The sequence below is a fragment of the Rousettus aegyptiacus genome, unplaced genomic scaffold, assembly GCF_014176215.1.
Source record: "Rousettus aegyptiacus isolate mRouAeg1 unplaced genomic scaffold, mRouAeg1.p scaffold_m13_p_10, whole genome shotgun sequence".
In the NCBI taxonomy this organism is placed as follows: Eukaryota; Metazoa; Chordata; class Mammalia; order Chiroptera; family Pteropodidae; genus Rousettus; species Rousettus aegyptiacus.
Window position 1 is genome coordinate 38,358,876 of NW_023416285.1, and position 16,734 is coordinate 38,375,609.

Consider the following 16,734-nt stretch of genomic DNA (forward strand, 5'->3'; position numbering starts at 1 on the left):
GTGAAACTATGCACTTTACAAAATGAAATGTGCCCTTAGCCTTCACAATTCTTGATAGATTCAACTGAAATGTCTTACCCTGTTTCAGTGTCTGTTTTTTGAATTATATAAAGTTCAATACAAATTATAAAATATACTCTCTATTTTTCAGATTGGCAGATCCTCATTACTGTAAGATTATAAAATTGATAATAAGATTGAATCGCTAATGGTTTTGAAATAATTAATATTCGTGTTAATAAGTTGATATAGGGTTTATAGCAAAAAAAACATTGCAAGGAAAGTATACTTGCAAGCAAAATATTATCACTTACCAGCTCTTCCTGAAGTTGGGAAATGAGTTCATCCCTCTCTTTCAGCTGCAGCTTCAGCATTGAGCATTCATCTTTCATTATATCCTATAAAAACATCAAAGAGACAGCATAATAGGCTTAGCCCTTTCACTTTGCTCTTGATAAGGAAAGTCAGTTTCGCGTAGGAGATAATTATACCTGAATAATGAAAGTGAAATTTCCTCTTCAGTGTGATATTTTTCATAATATTCAAAGTTGTTGCAAAATAAACTAGTGTATCCAAAACTATTAAGCTATATATGATATACACGTGTGTGTTTTCTTATACTGCTTGTTTTCTTTGTATATCCATTTGTACATTTTGTTGCCTTAGACAGAAACTAAGGAGTCATCCTAAATTCTTTCCTCTCATTTCTTGTGCATATGCAATCAGTGGAAAAAAATACCTGTACTCTAAAAGAGGTACCTAAAACTACCATTTGTTGCCCTACTATAAATATTAGTTCCCAAATTAATAGCCATGTTACCGTCTTTATCTCTAATGATGTCTCTAACATCTGTCCCTTTCACTAGAGATCTGTGGGTATTTAGTCTTCTTACCCTGCGTGAACACTCAGCCTGTCTCTATGCACATGATACATCCACACCTACGGCTTCTATTACTCTATGCTGGTAACTCAGACACAAATACTTAATTTGGGCCTATCTACCTTCCCCTCAACCCATGAATAAAACTTATTACTGAGCATGGACTCAGCACTCTCAGACATTTCAACTCAACCTTCATCTCAACATCCTTTTCCCCTATACCAACACTTCACTTCCACTTATTTCTCCTAATATCTTCCTATTGTCTAAGATAATGAAGAAACCGTCCTATACTCAGCTCTTACACAGTAGGAACCAAATCCAGTATCACACTCTTTAATCCCTGTTTCCTTGATATTTCTTGAACTCGTTCCTCTCTATTCCTCACAGACTTTCTCTATCTAGGTACTCACTGCTCCTTAGCCGACTCACTGCAATAAACCTCTGAACTGGTTTTCTGACTTTCTATTACTTTCCCTATCTACCAGAAATATTTTCCTAAACGAGTATTAATTACATCACTTCTTAATTTAACAGCTAATCACTTTCTCTTTCATGAAAAAAACAAAAAGGTCAAAACTCTTTAGCATAGCATATGGTGCTTATTTTGTAGCTTTAAAGCTTTTCATTTCCAACTTTCTCACAATCTTTGCTAATTCCTACAAAACTGAAATACAAAATGTTGCTTCATGTCTCCTTGCTTTACACATGCACGTCACTAGATTACACTGCCTTCTACCCACTGCACCCCTCTATTTCCCCAAATTCCTCATGCTCTGAGGCTTTCGCGCATTACTCCTTATCTCATGAAGGCGCTTTCCCCTATTGGCTGAGATACGAATCCCTTGAGGGTGCGGGCATATTCAACAGCATTTAAATATACACTATTTCATGTAATGTTAATACTTCAAGTGTTGTTTGCTTGTTCTGCAGCCTTATTCCCCAACCCCCGCCTTCCCACTTGAGTAGATACACTACAGGCATACCTCCTTTTATTGCACCTCACTTTACACTTCACAGGTGTTGCACTTTTTACAAATTGAAGGCAAGGCTCTTCATCAGTAAGAAGATTATGACTCGCTTTATTTCAATACTCACTTTATTCAACTGGTCTAGAACCAAACCTGCAATATCTCTGGGGTATGCCTGTATTTCATTAACATATCATTAGCACCAAACATTGTAACTGACACACATAAGATGCTCAAAATCCATGCTTCCTTCTTATAAAATTACCACATGAACAGTATAAAATTAGGAGAATTCTCACTTTTTCAGACTCTGTTAAGCTTTTCTGAGCTGACGAGGAAGAAAACAGTTAATAGATTAGAGAAAACAGAATACTTGTTTATTCTGGTTCTTGTGGTGTTAATAATTTCTACTTCCTCTATACTAAGCAATACAGAACTTGATTCAGATTTACTAATATCTCCTTTAGTTTGCTGACAACCAGGTTGACTGAAAGACGCTAATTATCTCTAATCCTTTTTTTCCGTAGTAGTCCTGTACATTCCTCGAATCATGAGTTTTCATGGATAGAGTTTATAGTCATCATTTTTAATATTTATTTCCACAGATTCTAAATATTACATGTTACACTGTTAATGACAAAAAGGCTTAACTTACTCCACAATGCAAAGAAAAAAATAGCAGGCTTAAGAGGTAAGAGAATAATTCATGTTTCTTAGAATTGGAGCTCCAGGATCAAATCTTTAGTACTTCAATTAACTAGTCCTGTGGTTCTGTGCTAGTTATTTAAGTTCTTTGAGCCCCGTGGACATTTCTGTGGAGATTAATAACACCAGATTATAAACTACCTGATAGAAATTGTCTTATATCCCTAATATTTCACTTCAGAAAAATGAATCCCCTTCATAAAATAAAATGTAACAGGTTGGGTTCTCTAGGAAACAAATACCGAGGAGGAGTTACGGTTACAAAAGGTTTATTAGAGAGTACATCTATGTGAAAAGAAAATGAAAAGAATCCGAATTGGGCAGAGGAACAGTTGGACCGCGATCCCTACCTGACCTCAGCTCTGCCACATGAACGAGAAGCTCCACAGCCGAGACTGTTAGAGGAATTCCTCATGAACGAAAGGCTTTTATAACACTCTGTTCAGTCATTGGTTGGGTGCTGCCTCAAGGAAAATTAGATCTCAGCTGTTGTTACTTCATTCATTGCTCCAGACCACATACAGGTGGGCTCATTTTCAGCTGAGTCAGGCCCTAAAGATACTAATAGCTGGAGACACGCAGAGAACCACAGGACTTGCAGCTGTGAGTCCTTAATTGAAAGGGGATCAGAGCCTCAGCCTGGATTTACTACAATTGTTCTGTTGATTAATTATCATTAATATTTTTGTATGTTAATTTATATTTTCTTGATTAATCAGTTTAAAATAGAATATTTACCTATATCGTGGCTAATAAGAATTGTAAAGAAACTTGGTTTTCAAAAAATATGTTCACTGTATACAAGTCTCTGATTTTATTCCTGGGGAATTTTTTCAAGACATTCATAACCCAACCGCTTTAAATTAGGTAACTGCTAACATGTCATTTGCATTTATTTCTGGAACAACATATAGTAAATGTTTATTATCTATCAGCAAAAGCCATTTCAAAAGCCTTATCTATGAATGAGTTTGCAAGTAAATCTTAGTTCCCTAGGGTTTCATTTTTAGTAATTATATTATGACGATATTCACAGAGGTATCTGTCTAATACACAAAATGAAAGCCCCTGAACAACACTTATTCTCAGATGAAGCTGAGAGCATTATTCCCTTAATATTCTCACTGTATTTGTAAAAGACTAGGACATATTTGGCAGGATGATATAGTGAATTAAAAGTCATATTGATGTGCAAAATTAACTGGATTTTAATATTCTTGATTTTTGAAATAAGGTTATTCCATTAACCTGAAGGTTAATACTACCAATTTAACCTGTGCTTATTTAAATGCATATTATTCACACATAGGAAAATATATAATTCAATAATTATGACATTCTGTTTTTTATGCAAGTATGATTAATTTGTAGGACTAATTCAATTCAATCATTTCCTAATTCAATAATTATTTATAAATATAGAACTCATAATGTGGTAAATTAAAGATGGCTACAAATCCTTTGCTACTAGCCCTACTGAAAGATGCAGTCTAACCCCTGTCTTTGGACATGGATTGGTCTTATTGACTTGCTTGACCCATAGAATACAATGACAGTAATTTTGAATGACTTTCAAGGTTAGATCAGAAAAGGCCTTTAAGCTTCCATGATTGGTCTCTGAGAATCAGAGACCCTCAGCTCTCTCTCAGGTTACTCTCTCTCACAAAGAACCAAGTAGCCATGCTTCCACTGACAGCCTCTTAGGAGCTGCAATGAACACCCAGAATCAATTGCCAGCTGTGACAGTGAGTACTCTTGCACATCTAGTCCAGTAGGGCCTTCAGGTTACCAAAGCCCCAGCCTATATCTCATCATAACGGCCCAAGCAGAATCATTCTCAAACTCCTAACTTACAAAATTGTGAACAAAATAAAAGTATAGTTTTAAGCCACTAAATTTTAGGATAATTTGTTATGGAGATTGTCAAACCATATGGACAAACTCCAAATTATTATAATTAGTATTAGTGTACATTGACTCATAATGGTTGTGTAAAAATGCTATAATCAATAGGACAAGTAATAACAAATGTTGGAGATGATGCAAAGAAAAAAGAACCCTCATAGACTGCTGGTAGGACTTCAAAATTAGTACAGTCACTATGGAAAACAGTATGGAGTTCCTCAAAAAACTAAGAATTAATCTACCATACAATCCAGCAATCTCTCTACTGGGTATTTACCCCAAAGACTTGAAAATCTATCTCTGAAAAGATATTTGCACACCGACGTTCATAGCAGCATTATTCACAGTGGCCAGGGCATGGAAGCAACCAAAGTGTCCTATGATAGATGATTGGGTAAAGAATCTATGGTACATATGTACAATGGAATATTACTCAACCATAAGAAGAGATGAAACACTGCCATTTGCAATAAGGGACATTTATGTTCTCATTATGTAACCAACCATAGAATCAGAAATACAGATATTAAATTACTTAGCATTATCTTATTCTTGTACTTTTATTTTATAAATTTAGAAAGTTAGAACCAGACACTCATATATTTGGGTAATTTTTCGTACAGCTGACTCCAGTCTCATATATTTTATATATATATTTTGGTCTGGAATTAGAATCACTTTATTTATGACTTATTGTATAAACAGAAATCAAGTGCCAAGAAATTAAAAGTAGGTAGAATCTATAAATCACCCTGAAAATGACCATATGCTGAACTTAGAAATTGAGATTTAAAAAATTCAAATACTTTCTAACTCACAAACCTTCACATAGTTCCTAAGGCAAAATTATAAACATCGCTCTTGGCTACTAGTTACAAAAATATGTCAAAATTGATACTGAGTCATCATGACTCCGCTTCTATTTATAGACTTTTGGTCATCTGTTACTTATATGCCCCCTCCTTATTCTTGAAAATGAAAAGATCAAAGGATTAAAAAAATTTAAAAAAAACAAAACACACACACACACACACACACACACAACTCTATCAGAGTAAACAATGACAGAATGTTATGAATGAGTAGAAAAAATAAGAAAAAATAAGAATATGGTAGGACAGGACTCCCAGGGCAGAGATTAGAAAACATATAAATGTTAATAACTGACAATGTGCTTTGTATTTCTGCCTACATAACTGACCTCATAAGTCTTATGTTAACTTAGCTTTAAAGTAGCAGGCTATCTGCAACAGCTGTGTAGCTAGTGAAATAAAGCAGTGCCAGCACATAATCATCTAAACAGGACCATAACAAGAACCACTTTTTCAAATATTAAAAACTAAGTCAACAGTTCTCCAACTCTTTATTATTTACTATAAAATAATTGAAACAATATGTAAATCATTTCAATATTAATACTTGCTACATGATGTTATAAAAATTGTTTGTATAAGCATTCAGTTAAAAAAGATTCTAGATTTGATTATACACTCAAGAGATGAACTAACATTCCATTAATTTACAATAACAATGTGCTTTTTTATAAGAATTGTTTTCATAGAAATATAAAAATGAAAAATGCATAATAGATGTTCAAAATGTGATTAAAGTATCTTAGAAAAAAATATATATTTTTTGCATTAAATCAAATCAGAAAATGTGGCATTACCCTTGACACAGTGGTATACTGGCTATGTTTTTTAAGCAGTTAAACACGAGAATGGATATCCGCATAATCTTTTCATTAGCAAGTGTTACTCTTAGGAAATCTTAAGCCTTCTGACTGATTTCTTTCATTCAAAAGATAGTGATAACAATATCTTATATTTTTATAGGGGCCTTTATAATTTATAAAACCCTTTTATATGCAGAATTTCCTTTTGCTATCAGAATCTTTCTTGACCAATTGAATAAAATCATACATTTCTAGGATAAGTGGGGCTTTAGGGATAAAAACAAAGCGGAGAAGACAGCTGCAGCAAAGGTCAAATAAAATAAAACCATTGATAAGATCAAAACCCTTAAGTTGTGTTCATTAACTTCTCAACAAAATTCATTTTATTCTTACATTTTTTTTTAAAATAGTTAAAAACATTAGCTTATACTGAGAAATTTGCTAAGATGTTGAAACAGTTCCATGAGACCACGGGCTTGTTATTCCAAGTTATTAAAGTCTTCTTAGATTCACTTTCTTGAATTAATAAGAAAATATTGTTTTGTATAACTCTTATAATGTACTCTGTCTTATTTTTTCTATACAGAAAGTAAACACAGTATGTTAACCTATGTTCCTTATAAAAATATTTACTCGAAGTTTTCATTATTGTTTTTTTTGTTTGTTTCATCCCATTTTTCTGTATGTGTGTGAAAATTAAAATTAAAAGCAAACATTGGTATTTCATTTTTTTAATGCCTTCTTAAAATGATGGTATATATATTTCAGGTAGAAGGATAAAAAACAAATTTTTCAGTGTCATAGAATAAGTTAGTAGGCATGACAGATTAATTTCCTGATCTCCTAAACCAATGGATTTAATCAAAATCAGTTATAAGCTACTTAAAACATCAATGTCTTCAGAAACTCATCAATAATGAGCTTCTCAACAGAGAAAGTCAACAAGTGATAAAGTTATATTAATTTATATTGTTCCATTGGACTTGCTTGACACACAGTTCTTAGGGAAAGAGATTTCCTTAAGAGGTCCTGAAATTTCCTGATATCAGCATATTTTTCCCTCACAGAACACAGGCACAATTAGCACATTACACCTCATTTTTTAAAAGTTCCTTTCTGTTGTGAAGGCATGCTTACTTCCTTTTCATGATTTAAGTAAGGAATGGGGGATATCTCATCCTTCAATATCCTGAATAAAGTCATAGAATTATGTTTGAATGTAACTATGAATTTAGTTTCTGAGAAGAAAAAGTAATCAAAGACATCAAACACATTCTGTTTCCCACCTAGAAGTGTGTAATACAGTTTTTTTGTTGTTGTTGTTTTGTTTTGTTTAAAATGCAATCTTGACCCAGTTGTAAGACACCGGCTAGAGGCCTGTTAGTTTCTCTTCTTTAATAGCTAATTAAGTCCACACCCCAAACACTTCCCCTATTGGTCCCTCTCATTTCAAGCCCATATGTACCAACCTCACTAGCCCAGATACAAGGCAACTCTATGCCCCAAAGCTCTTGAAATTACTCAGATTAGCTAATTCTCAGGGAGCTGTGTGAAAACCTAGCTAATCCCAACCTGCTTGCCATATAGCTCTAGTTTGCTGTTATTCTGTCCATAAGGAATGAATGATCTCCTTCCTGCATAGCTCTGCCTAGTAGTCTGTCATGTGGAGGTGTAAGCAACAAAGAATTCTGCCTTTCATCTGCATTTCAGTATGTTATGTCTAGTCATTAAATGAATCTTTAAATCTCATGAAACGTAGCACAGGCAAGGACCGGCTGCAGGCAGTGGGCTCCCATCTGTCATCCTTCTGGGACAAGGGAGCTGAGCTAGCTCTTGTGCCCTGTACATTTATGTCATCTTCAGACAGAGGGAAAGTAAGTGTGAATAATATTGGGTACTGCTTGGCAATACAAATCTATATTTTGCATAATAAAGGGTGCATAAGGCCCTTCTAGTTTTATATGTTAGTAAAGTAAAAACTCTAGAGTAGAGACATTTGTAGTATTAACAGATGCTAAAAAATGTGTAGTATCCTGTTTTATGAGGTGCTGAATTGTGACAATGATGAGGAATGCAGAAATAAGTCATTCTTAAGGGGTGTTTTTTCAAGGATTCTAGCATAATTGTAGTATTCTGGGGAGAAAAAAAAAAGCAGAGAGCTCAAAAGTATGCTGTATAGGAATCATGGATAATGTGACTCAATTTAAGAAGTGGTTTTAGGCAGTCTTGGAGGTCAGAAAACTAAGCTGCAAAAAAGCAATAAACATTTGCTGAAGCTACAGATCATAGCTACAAAACATAAACCAGGAGTAGATAATAAGGAAAGGAGTAAAGGTCATGCTTTGTACTTTTTTTAGAGCACTAATGGATAATAACGGTATACACAGTTGTATCTTCCAATAATAATTATATGCACATTGCAAAGCAGGAGTCTTTTAAGATGACACATACATGAATTAGGAAAAGTGGCATTTTCAACTTATGAAGTAGATGTACTTTCGAGGGGTTGCTTATGTAGTGAATGCCTGCATACTGTGCCCAACTGCATAACTAATTTCTATTATAAAACAAAATTTTGGCTTAAATGTTATAGAAATTAAATTTAAGAGTACTGAGAAATTTTAGATATAATTAAATGACATTAAAGTATCCTAAAAAACCCTACAAATCTAGCAGTGTTTTCCATGTTGCCTCTTGCTTTCTCTCAATCCAGGCCTAGAAGACTTGCATTTGAATCTTTGTTGTGTTACAATTTATCTGTGTGATTTGAAAAAATCAATTACTAATAATAAAAATATAACCTACTGAAATTCTGAAATAATCCCAAATACTTCACCACATCATAAGTGAATGATCACAAAATTTTTAACAGAAAGGTGTGATTAACCACATTTTTTGGTGTTTTAACAATGTTCCTATATTATACAACTAAAAAGCAATTATTACTAAAGTAAACTCAAGTTTACATTATCACAAAACCATTATGCTTCAGAAGTAGTCTATCCTACTTCCCAGACTTTCCATTTTCCTCATAAAATGGAGTTCATGGCATTTTTTTGTTCGTTTGTTTTGTTTTTGGTTTTGTTTTGTTTTGTTTTATTTTCACAATGAGACCCATTCAAGCACATATAAGGGAAATAACCACAATGAGGCTATGGTAGGTAGAATATGTAAAACGACACCCCAGGTTTGTCCCCTGTCTTCATCTCCAGAATCTGTGAACATGGTAAGATACCATTACTATAGTTATATTATGTTCTATGGCACAGTTGACCTTCAAATAGGGAGATTATCTGGGTGGCCTCATCTAGTCATATGAGCCTTCATGAGTTACATGAGACAGAAGCCAGAGATTTTCAAAGCATGAAGAAGGACTTGATTCATACTATTGCTGTTTTAAGGATTAAGAGGGTTGTGCAAAAAGGGAGATGGTAAAGAGATGAGAGAAGCCCCAGCTAATAGCCAGCAAGGAAAGGAGACCTTAAACTTATAATGCCCAAGGAAGTGAATTCTTCCAGTACCAGGAATGGGTTTGGAAGAGACCCCAGTGTCCATGAGAATAAAGCTGACTGGCACCTTAACTTCAGCCTTGCGACACTCTGACAAAAAACTTTTAAGTGTTATTTTGTCATCGAGTCTGTATTAATTTGCCACATCGTGGTAGAAAACAAATGCTTATTAGAGTCAGAGAAAACTCTCTTGAGGAAAAAAAAAAAAATCTAACCAGAAAATCAATAGTCAGGAAAAATTAGTAAATGTTAAAAGCAAGGCAAATGTTTCCAAGCAGATGCAGAACCATGAGGATTCCTGGAGGCAGAGCGAACTATTGTAAGCATTTCTGGGAAGAAGTACATTAACACAATAGTGAGAAGAGGTATACACCGGCAAGAGGAGACGATCAAGAACCAAATCATAAAAGTCATTTATGCCATAATAATAAATTAATTTTTATACAGAAGTCTATGGTATATCAATAAGGAATTTTAATCCAAGGAAGACTATGGTCAGATTTAAATTTATGCAGCTTACTCTCAGTACAAAATGAAGAATGGGCTGAATGGGAACAAGACTAGAGACGGGAGGGTGATTTAACTATCCAGGTAACAAATAATTAGGATTTAAACTAAGATGGGCTATGAGAGTAGATTTGAAAGCCATTTAGAAGGTATATACTATACATTGGCTAAGAAAGTACAGGCTTGGGAGAGAGAGAGAGAGTTGGTCAGGAAATAGAGGTTTGGGAATTGCCAGTATATTGATATAGTAGAAAATAAATAGCTGAACAAAAAGTGAAGACAAGTGACAATGAACAGTTTGAGAATGAAGAAAGTATGGAGTCATAATAGCTAAGATAGAAGTTAACTTTAAGAAGGAGAGCAAGCTGATGATATTAGATGCAACACAGATGAAGTAAAATAAGGGCTTATTAAAAAGTCAGTCACTGTCGACTTTAAGAAATAGAGTCAGATGGCATGTTAGAAGCAGACTCCAGATTTCAGCGGGCTCAGAAGTAAATCGAAGATGAAGGAGAAATAATGAAGTTACTAACTACATAGTTATCAACACACAAGCTGCTTCCAAGAAATGAAAAATTGTAGCTAAGAGGATTGAGATGGGTGTGTGTGTGTGTGTGTGTGTGTGTGTGTGTGTGTGTGTGTTTTCTAGGATATTGGATATAGTACATATAAATATGTATACGATAAACAAAATATTTATCCAGCGGTCTTGAGCAATCGTGTACCCAGCAGACTCCAAATTTTTTGGTCTCACGGACTGTTCCTCTTGTGAGAATCTAATGCCTAGTTGCAGGTGGAGCTGAGGTGGTGATGCTAGCACTGGGGAGTAGCTGCAAATACAGATGAAGCTTTGCTCACTGGCCCACCACTCACCTCCTCCTGTACAGCCCCGGTTCCTAGGAGGCCATGGATCTCTTTCCAGTCAGCCGCCTGGGGGCTTGGGGACCCCTGACTACTGAATCCATAGAACATACGGATAGTCTCAAGATTAATATTGTGTTCAAAAGAAAATATTTCAAGACCAAAAAGGAATTTCACGACAAACAGAGATCTTCATTTGTACATCCTGAACATGACCGGAATACAAAGTTCACAACAATCATTTGTACTATCACTCTCTTCTCCTTCATCAGTTTCCCTGATATACTACAGCTGTTCTCCCAAGTATCTTACAGCCTTTACTTAGGAGCCACAAGCCCTTCTGTCTGCCCAGCTTTCCCACTCAATTTTGCATAATAAAAAGCCTTAATTTGAAAAAGAAGAAGCCCTGTCAGAGGGTAGGATAGAGAGGAAAAGAACTGAAGTAGTCAAGACTGAAATTCTTTTAGTAAATAGAAGGTAAATTTTGGAAACAATTTTAGATAAATGCCTCGTCATAAATACCCATGAAATTAGAACGGCGTGAATATTTCCTAAAAACACTAAATATTTCACTAAAAACATTGAGTAAAGGGGGTAAATTTGTAGGCAAATTCACTTGTAGGCAAAGAGTGGTATCTTTGAATCTTTTTGATACTAGGTACTCTTTACAGATAGGGAAGCAATGCGCATTTTCTTAATTAAGCTTAAGAAAATGTACGAGTACTGTTAGTTCAAAAAAGATGTTACTGAACATCTACTAAAATGTTAGGTTTGAAAAAAAATAAATGGCAATTTATAAACGTGTACAACTTTAACTTACAGTTTAAATGGCAGTGGACTGAGACGTATAGAAAGCAATATAAAGTAAAGGTGAGTGTACCTTATTTCTGTCAATAAGTGTCAAGTTATTTTGCTTGGACACAGAAACTGTAATTCATAGATCTTTATTCTGAACTTGTCACATTGAGAGATGTGCACTTTAATGGTATTACACTATTTTGAAAGTAATAGATCTTTCTGTTCACTTTTACTAAGAATTTAAATATGATTTCTGTTCTTCTATTGCTACTTTAAGTCTGCCCAGCTGTGCAAGGTCAAACTTTATAAGAAGACAGCCTGTCAAGTCACAGGATTATAACATAATAAAAAGTAAAGAAAGAATGCCAATACTGGAGCACATGGGCAGCAAACTAGATAGGTAGATTTCAACAGGAGGTAAATGAAGATTTAACCTAAATCACCTGGGAAGCATTTCAAAGATTTAGAGTAGCCTCTTCCCCACTTCATCCCTCCATGTTTGAGACCCAGCTGGAGGTGTGAGTCGAAATCTACTTTCTTTCATTTTTCTAACTTCATTCTTTGGAACACATTGTTATTGAAAATCAGTTGAAAAAGGAATTATTACCAGAATATATAAAATGAACATATGCATTTATGATAACTGGTATAATTTTGCTTATTGTAATCACAACGTACCCTAAATTACCCTCACGTGTCAAATAATTCCTATTATTTAGAATTATAGGGAGAAAGGTTTTCCATGAATTGTTCAGAGATGTTCGTATATATAAAATCATGCGCAGCATGGGAAAGTTTAAACACTTGTTCACTCTATTCAAAATACTAATCTAGGAGGAAAGCCCTCTAAATTAGAGTCACTTTGAGTTTAGATGTTTTCTAGTAGTTCTCTTAGTCTTTAAACTCATTTAAGTTTCTATCTTTCCTCAAACAAATATAACAAACAACAAATATTTTTTTCAATTTTTTTTCTTAATTCCTAACTTCTATTCCTCTCTCCTTTTATTAATGAAATTCTTGGAAGAGCAATTACACTTATGGAATCCACACCCTCACTTGCAATTTGGCCATCATGCATCAATAACTAATACTTGCTCAGTCTTACTGCTTCTGAAAGCTAGTTTCCACACTCTAGTCACTTAATTAAAATTGCTCTCATCAGTGTTAACTACAGACACATTTTTTTTTTTTTTTCAGTCCTCGGACTGATCTATACTTAGGTTTAGCAATACAAAAATCTCATTTTAAAAATTTCTCTTCCTCCTGGACTTCTGCACTAACATTTTCTTTTGTTAAATAAGTTTGGATACTTCTCAAACTCTTTAACACTTTTCTTCTCACTGTTTTTTAAAAGTTAGTATTCCTCAGGTTTCTGTCTGAAGCCCTTTCCCATCTTCACTTAAATGTTTCTTCTCAAACACTTCTCAAACACCCTATAAACTGACACTTCAATATTTATTATCAATCCTCTCACCTGTAATCTGAAATCTTGAGCCAGGTTTCTAAATGCCTCCTGAAGACTTTCATCTGTTACATTTCAGGTGTGTCAGACTCGATGTTTCAAATTTAAAAATTTCAACCCCAAAGGGCAACATGTTATTTCTCCTACATTTCTGGTCCTAATAACATCATCTCTCCTATAACTTAATCAAGAATCCTGATTCATTCTTGACTTCTTTTAGTACTATAAGTATTTCACTCCATTATCTTGCTGGCATAATTTCTGACAAGAAGTCCATTGTAATTATTATTTTTCCTCTACAGGTATTTGCTTTCTCTGAATTCTTTCAAGATTTCCTCTTTGTTTTTGTTGCTGTTATTTGTTTGTTTGTTTGTTTGTTTTTGCAGTTTCAATATGGTGTGTGTATAGGTGTAGATATTTTGATTTATATCTTGCTTAAAATTATTTGAGCTTCCTGGATCTGTGGTTTGGTGTCTGTCAATACTTTAGAAAATATCATCTATGCCCATGCTACCCTGAACAAGCTTGATTCTGTTGGATCTCAGAGGCTAAACAGGGTCGGGCCTAGTTAGTACTTGGATGGGAGACTACCTAGGAAGACCAGGAGCTATAGGTGTAAAATAAATAGATAGATAGATAGATAGATAGATAGATAGATAGATAGATAGATAGATAGATAAAAAATAAGGGATTGTAAGCAGACAATGTCCTGGAAATCTGTGAGGTCAATCTAGGGTTTCTTCACCTTAAAAAAATAAATCTTGGCCATTATTACTTTAAACCTTTCTTCTGCTCCTTGCTCTCTTTTCTGGTACTCAAATTATGCACACGTTATACTTTCTGAAATTTCCTCAGAAGTCTTGGATATTCCACTATTCTGCCTTTATCCCTTTATCTCTGTGTGTCAGTAGACGTATCTTCAAGCTCACTGATTCCTTACTCATCAGTATCCAATCTCCTGATGATCCCATCAAAGGCACTCTTCATTTATCTTTTAGTGTCTTTGATTTGTAGTACTTCCTTTTGACTTTTTTCTTAGCATTTCTATCTCTCTGCGTACATTGCCCATTTATACTTGCAAGTTTATTTTTCCATTAGAGCCTTTAACATATTAATTACAATTCTCTTAAATTCTTTGTCTGATAATACTGAAATCTGTGTTATATATGAGTCTGGTCCTGCTGCTTGTATTATCTCCACAGAGTGTTTTTTTTTTTTTTTTCCCCTGCCTTTATCATGACATATGTAAATAACTGGAGGTGATATATTGGGTAATAATAACTGAGGTAAACATTGTAAATTTTTATGGTTATTCTTTTAATCTTGCAGGAAGTTGGGCTGAGTTTAATATTTGCTGTAGGTCCCAAAGGCTTAAAATTCCTCCATTTTCCTTATGTTTGTCTCCTCTGCTGTCTCTGGGTGCCCATAAAAATACCTTCTAAATAGAGAGAGCCTCTGCTTTGCAGCTCTTTCAGCTGCAATCCAGTTACACTGGAATCCTGTTGACATCGTGGTAAGGAGTTGGGGAGGGAAAGTGTTGTTTAAATATGAGTCTTTTAGTAGGCTCATGTCTCTGGGTTGGTTGTGACCTTCATAATTCTTTCTTAGCTTTGTTTCCCCACTCTGATGACACAGGAAGAATAAAAAGAGCTGGAATTGGTTAAGTGCCATTTCTCTTAGAGGAGATAAGGCTCAGTCTGGTAAAATCTTTCCTCTTGGAGAGTAGGCCTTTGTTATAAAGAATTTTCTAGGCATATTTTAAATGATTACTTTTCTGTCTCTGCCAAAGTCACAACAGAATTTTGTTTGTTTGTTTGTTTATTTGTTTTCTGTTCTTCACCATGAGAACCTGGTTGGATTTCTAGAGGTAAAACTCATGAAAATGTGGACACACCCCAAGAATATGGCTCCAGGAATTTCCTACGAGTAATCTAGTCCACACATAGCTTCCAATAATTCATCAAAATTACCATTTAAGTGTTCCTACCAGTTTATGGCTTCGGTGGCTTCTGTTCTCAGTAAATTAAATTCAGCTATGTTTCTCCATATTTGCCTGGGGGTGGTGGTTTGTTCCATAGCTTTATTTCTCTGATAAGCTCCCCAAAAGTTGTTGATTTTCCATCTGCTTGGCTTTTTTCTTGTAAAAATAGAAGTGATGCCTTCCAAGCTTTTTACCTACTAGAACTGAAGCCAGAGTCCTCATTCTTGACTTCTCTTCTCTCACATTCCATAACCAACTGACAAGCAATCCTCTTTCTGACTCCAAACTTTTTTTAATTAATTTCTTTCCATCAAGTCTCATTGTCATCACCTTCATTCAGGCCTTCATATCTGGTTAGAATTCTTCACTCATCTCAGAATTGTTCTCCTTGCCTTTGTTTCAACACTATGGAAGAAGCTTAATAGAGTTATTTATTTATATTTCTTAATTCTCTGTTAAATGTAACCTCTTTGAGGATAGGAACCATATTTTATCTTTATAGATCACCAATCACCTAGTTCAGTAACATTCACAGTGGAAGGCTTCATAAATATCAATTGAATTTATGTGAAAACCATCTATAATCCTATGTGTTTTTAGTACTTTAATAGAAAAGCTAAGCTGAAATTTGAAGTTAAAATTAATTTTCATCTCCTTAGACTAGTCCATAAATTCTTTAATGGAAAATATTTGATCACAGATACATTCCATTCACTAATTCTAGTAGCTGCCTCCTGGTAGTATTCTAATTAATAATTCAATGAACTCAGGAAATGCGCTAGATAATCAAGACTCTGGAGAGTTAATGTTTATGTTTATATTTATATTTCCTGGACAACTCATCTCTGAATACATGATAAAATTTTTATCAAGAAATAACTTACTGCCTTTCACAGTCTTAAAACCACTTAGGAGAATAATTGATAATTAAAATGTTCTTAGTTTATTTGTGTTGCCACATCTGGCATTTAACGTACTGCTTTGATTTTTCACCATTCTTTTCATTATGGTTTTATCTTTTATGTAAGGTACATCACAATTATTATTCCTATCTTTCATAAGCAAATTGAAATAGAAAACAGAATAGAAAAGTGACTTGTTCAAGGCAAACACAAAAGTTATCAAAAGAGTTGAAATAAAAGATTGCCAATATTTCAACAATGAATAAAAACAGTGATTTCATACTTGCAGACAACAGCTACAGAAAACTGAGAAAAATGTGGAAATTTTTATTTTCCTTAATATCTAAAGCCAAGATTATATGTTATATAGAGAAATATTTTTAAAGAACACAGAAAAAAGTATATATAAAACATTATTGTTTTAGCCTCGGAAAGAAATTAATGGTTATATTCCAATTTTATTAGAAAAAAATTCTTCCAAATTTAACTTTCAGAGAAATATGAGAAGGTTATCTATTTAATTCAATTAAATTTATATTTATCATTTTATTAGTTTTGATTTTACAGGAACCCTTTG

At 34.1% G+C, this 16,734-nt stretch overlaps 1 protein-coding gene across 7 annotated transcripts in view; it reads right to left on the minus strand.

Annotated features, from left to right (window-relative positions):
- CCSER1 (coiled-coil serine rich protein 1) overlaps positions 1–16,734 on the minus strand; it is a 1,108,427-nt gene that overhangs the window by 583,252 nt on the left and 508,441 nt on the right. For all 7 annotated transcript variants that reach the window (XM_016161106.2, XM_036226729.1, XM_036226731.1 and 4 more), the window contains exon 8: positions 315–398. In XM_016161106.2, the coding sequence (XP_016016592.2) occupies positions 315–398 (84 nt within the window). The remainder of the gene's footprint in view (positions 1–314; positions 399–16,734) is intronic.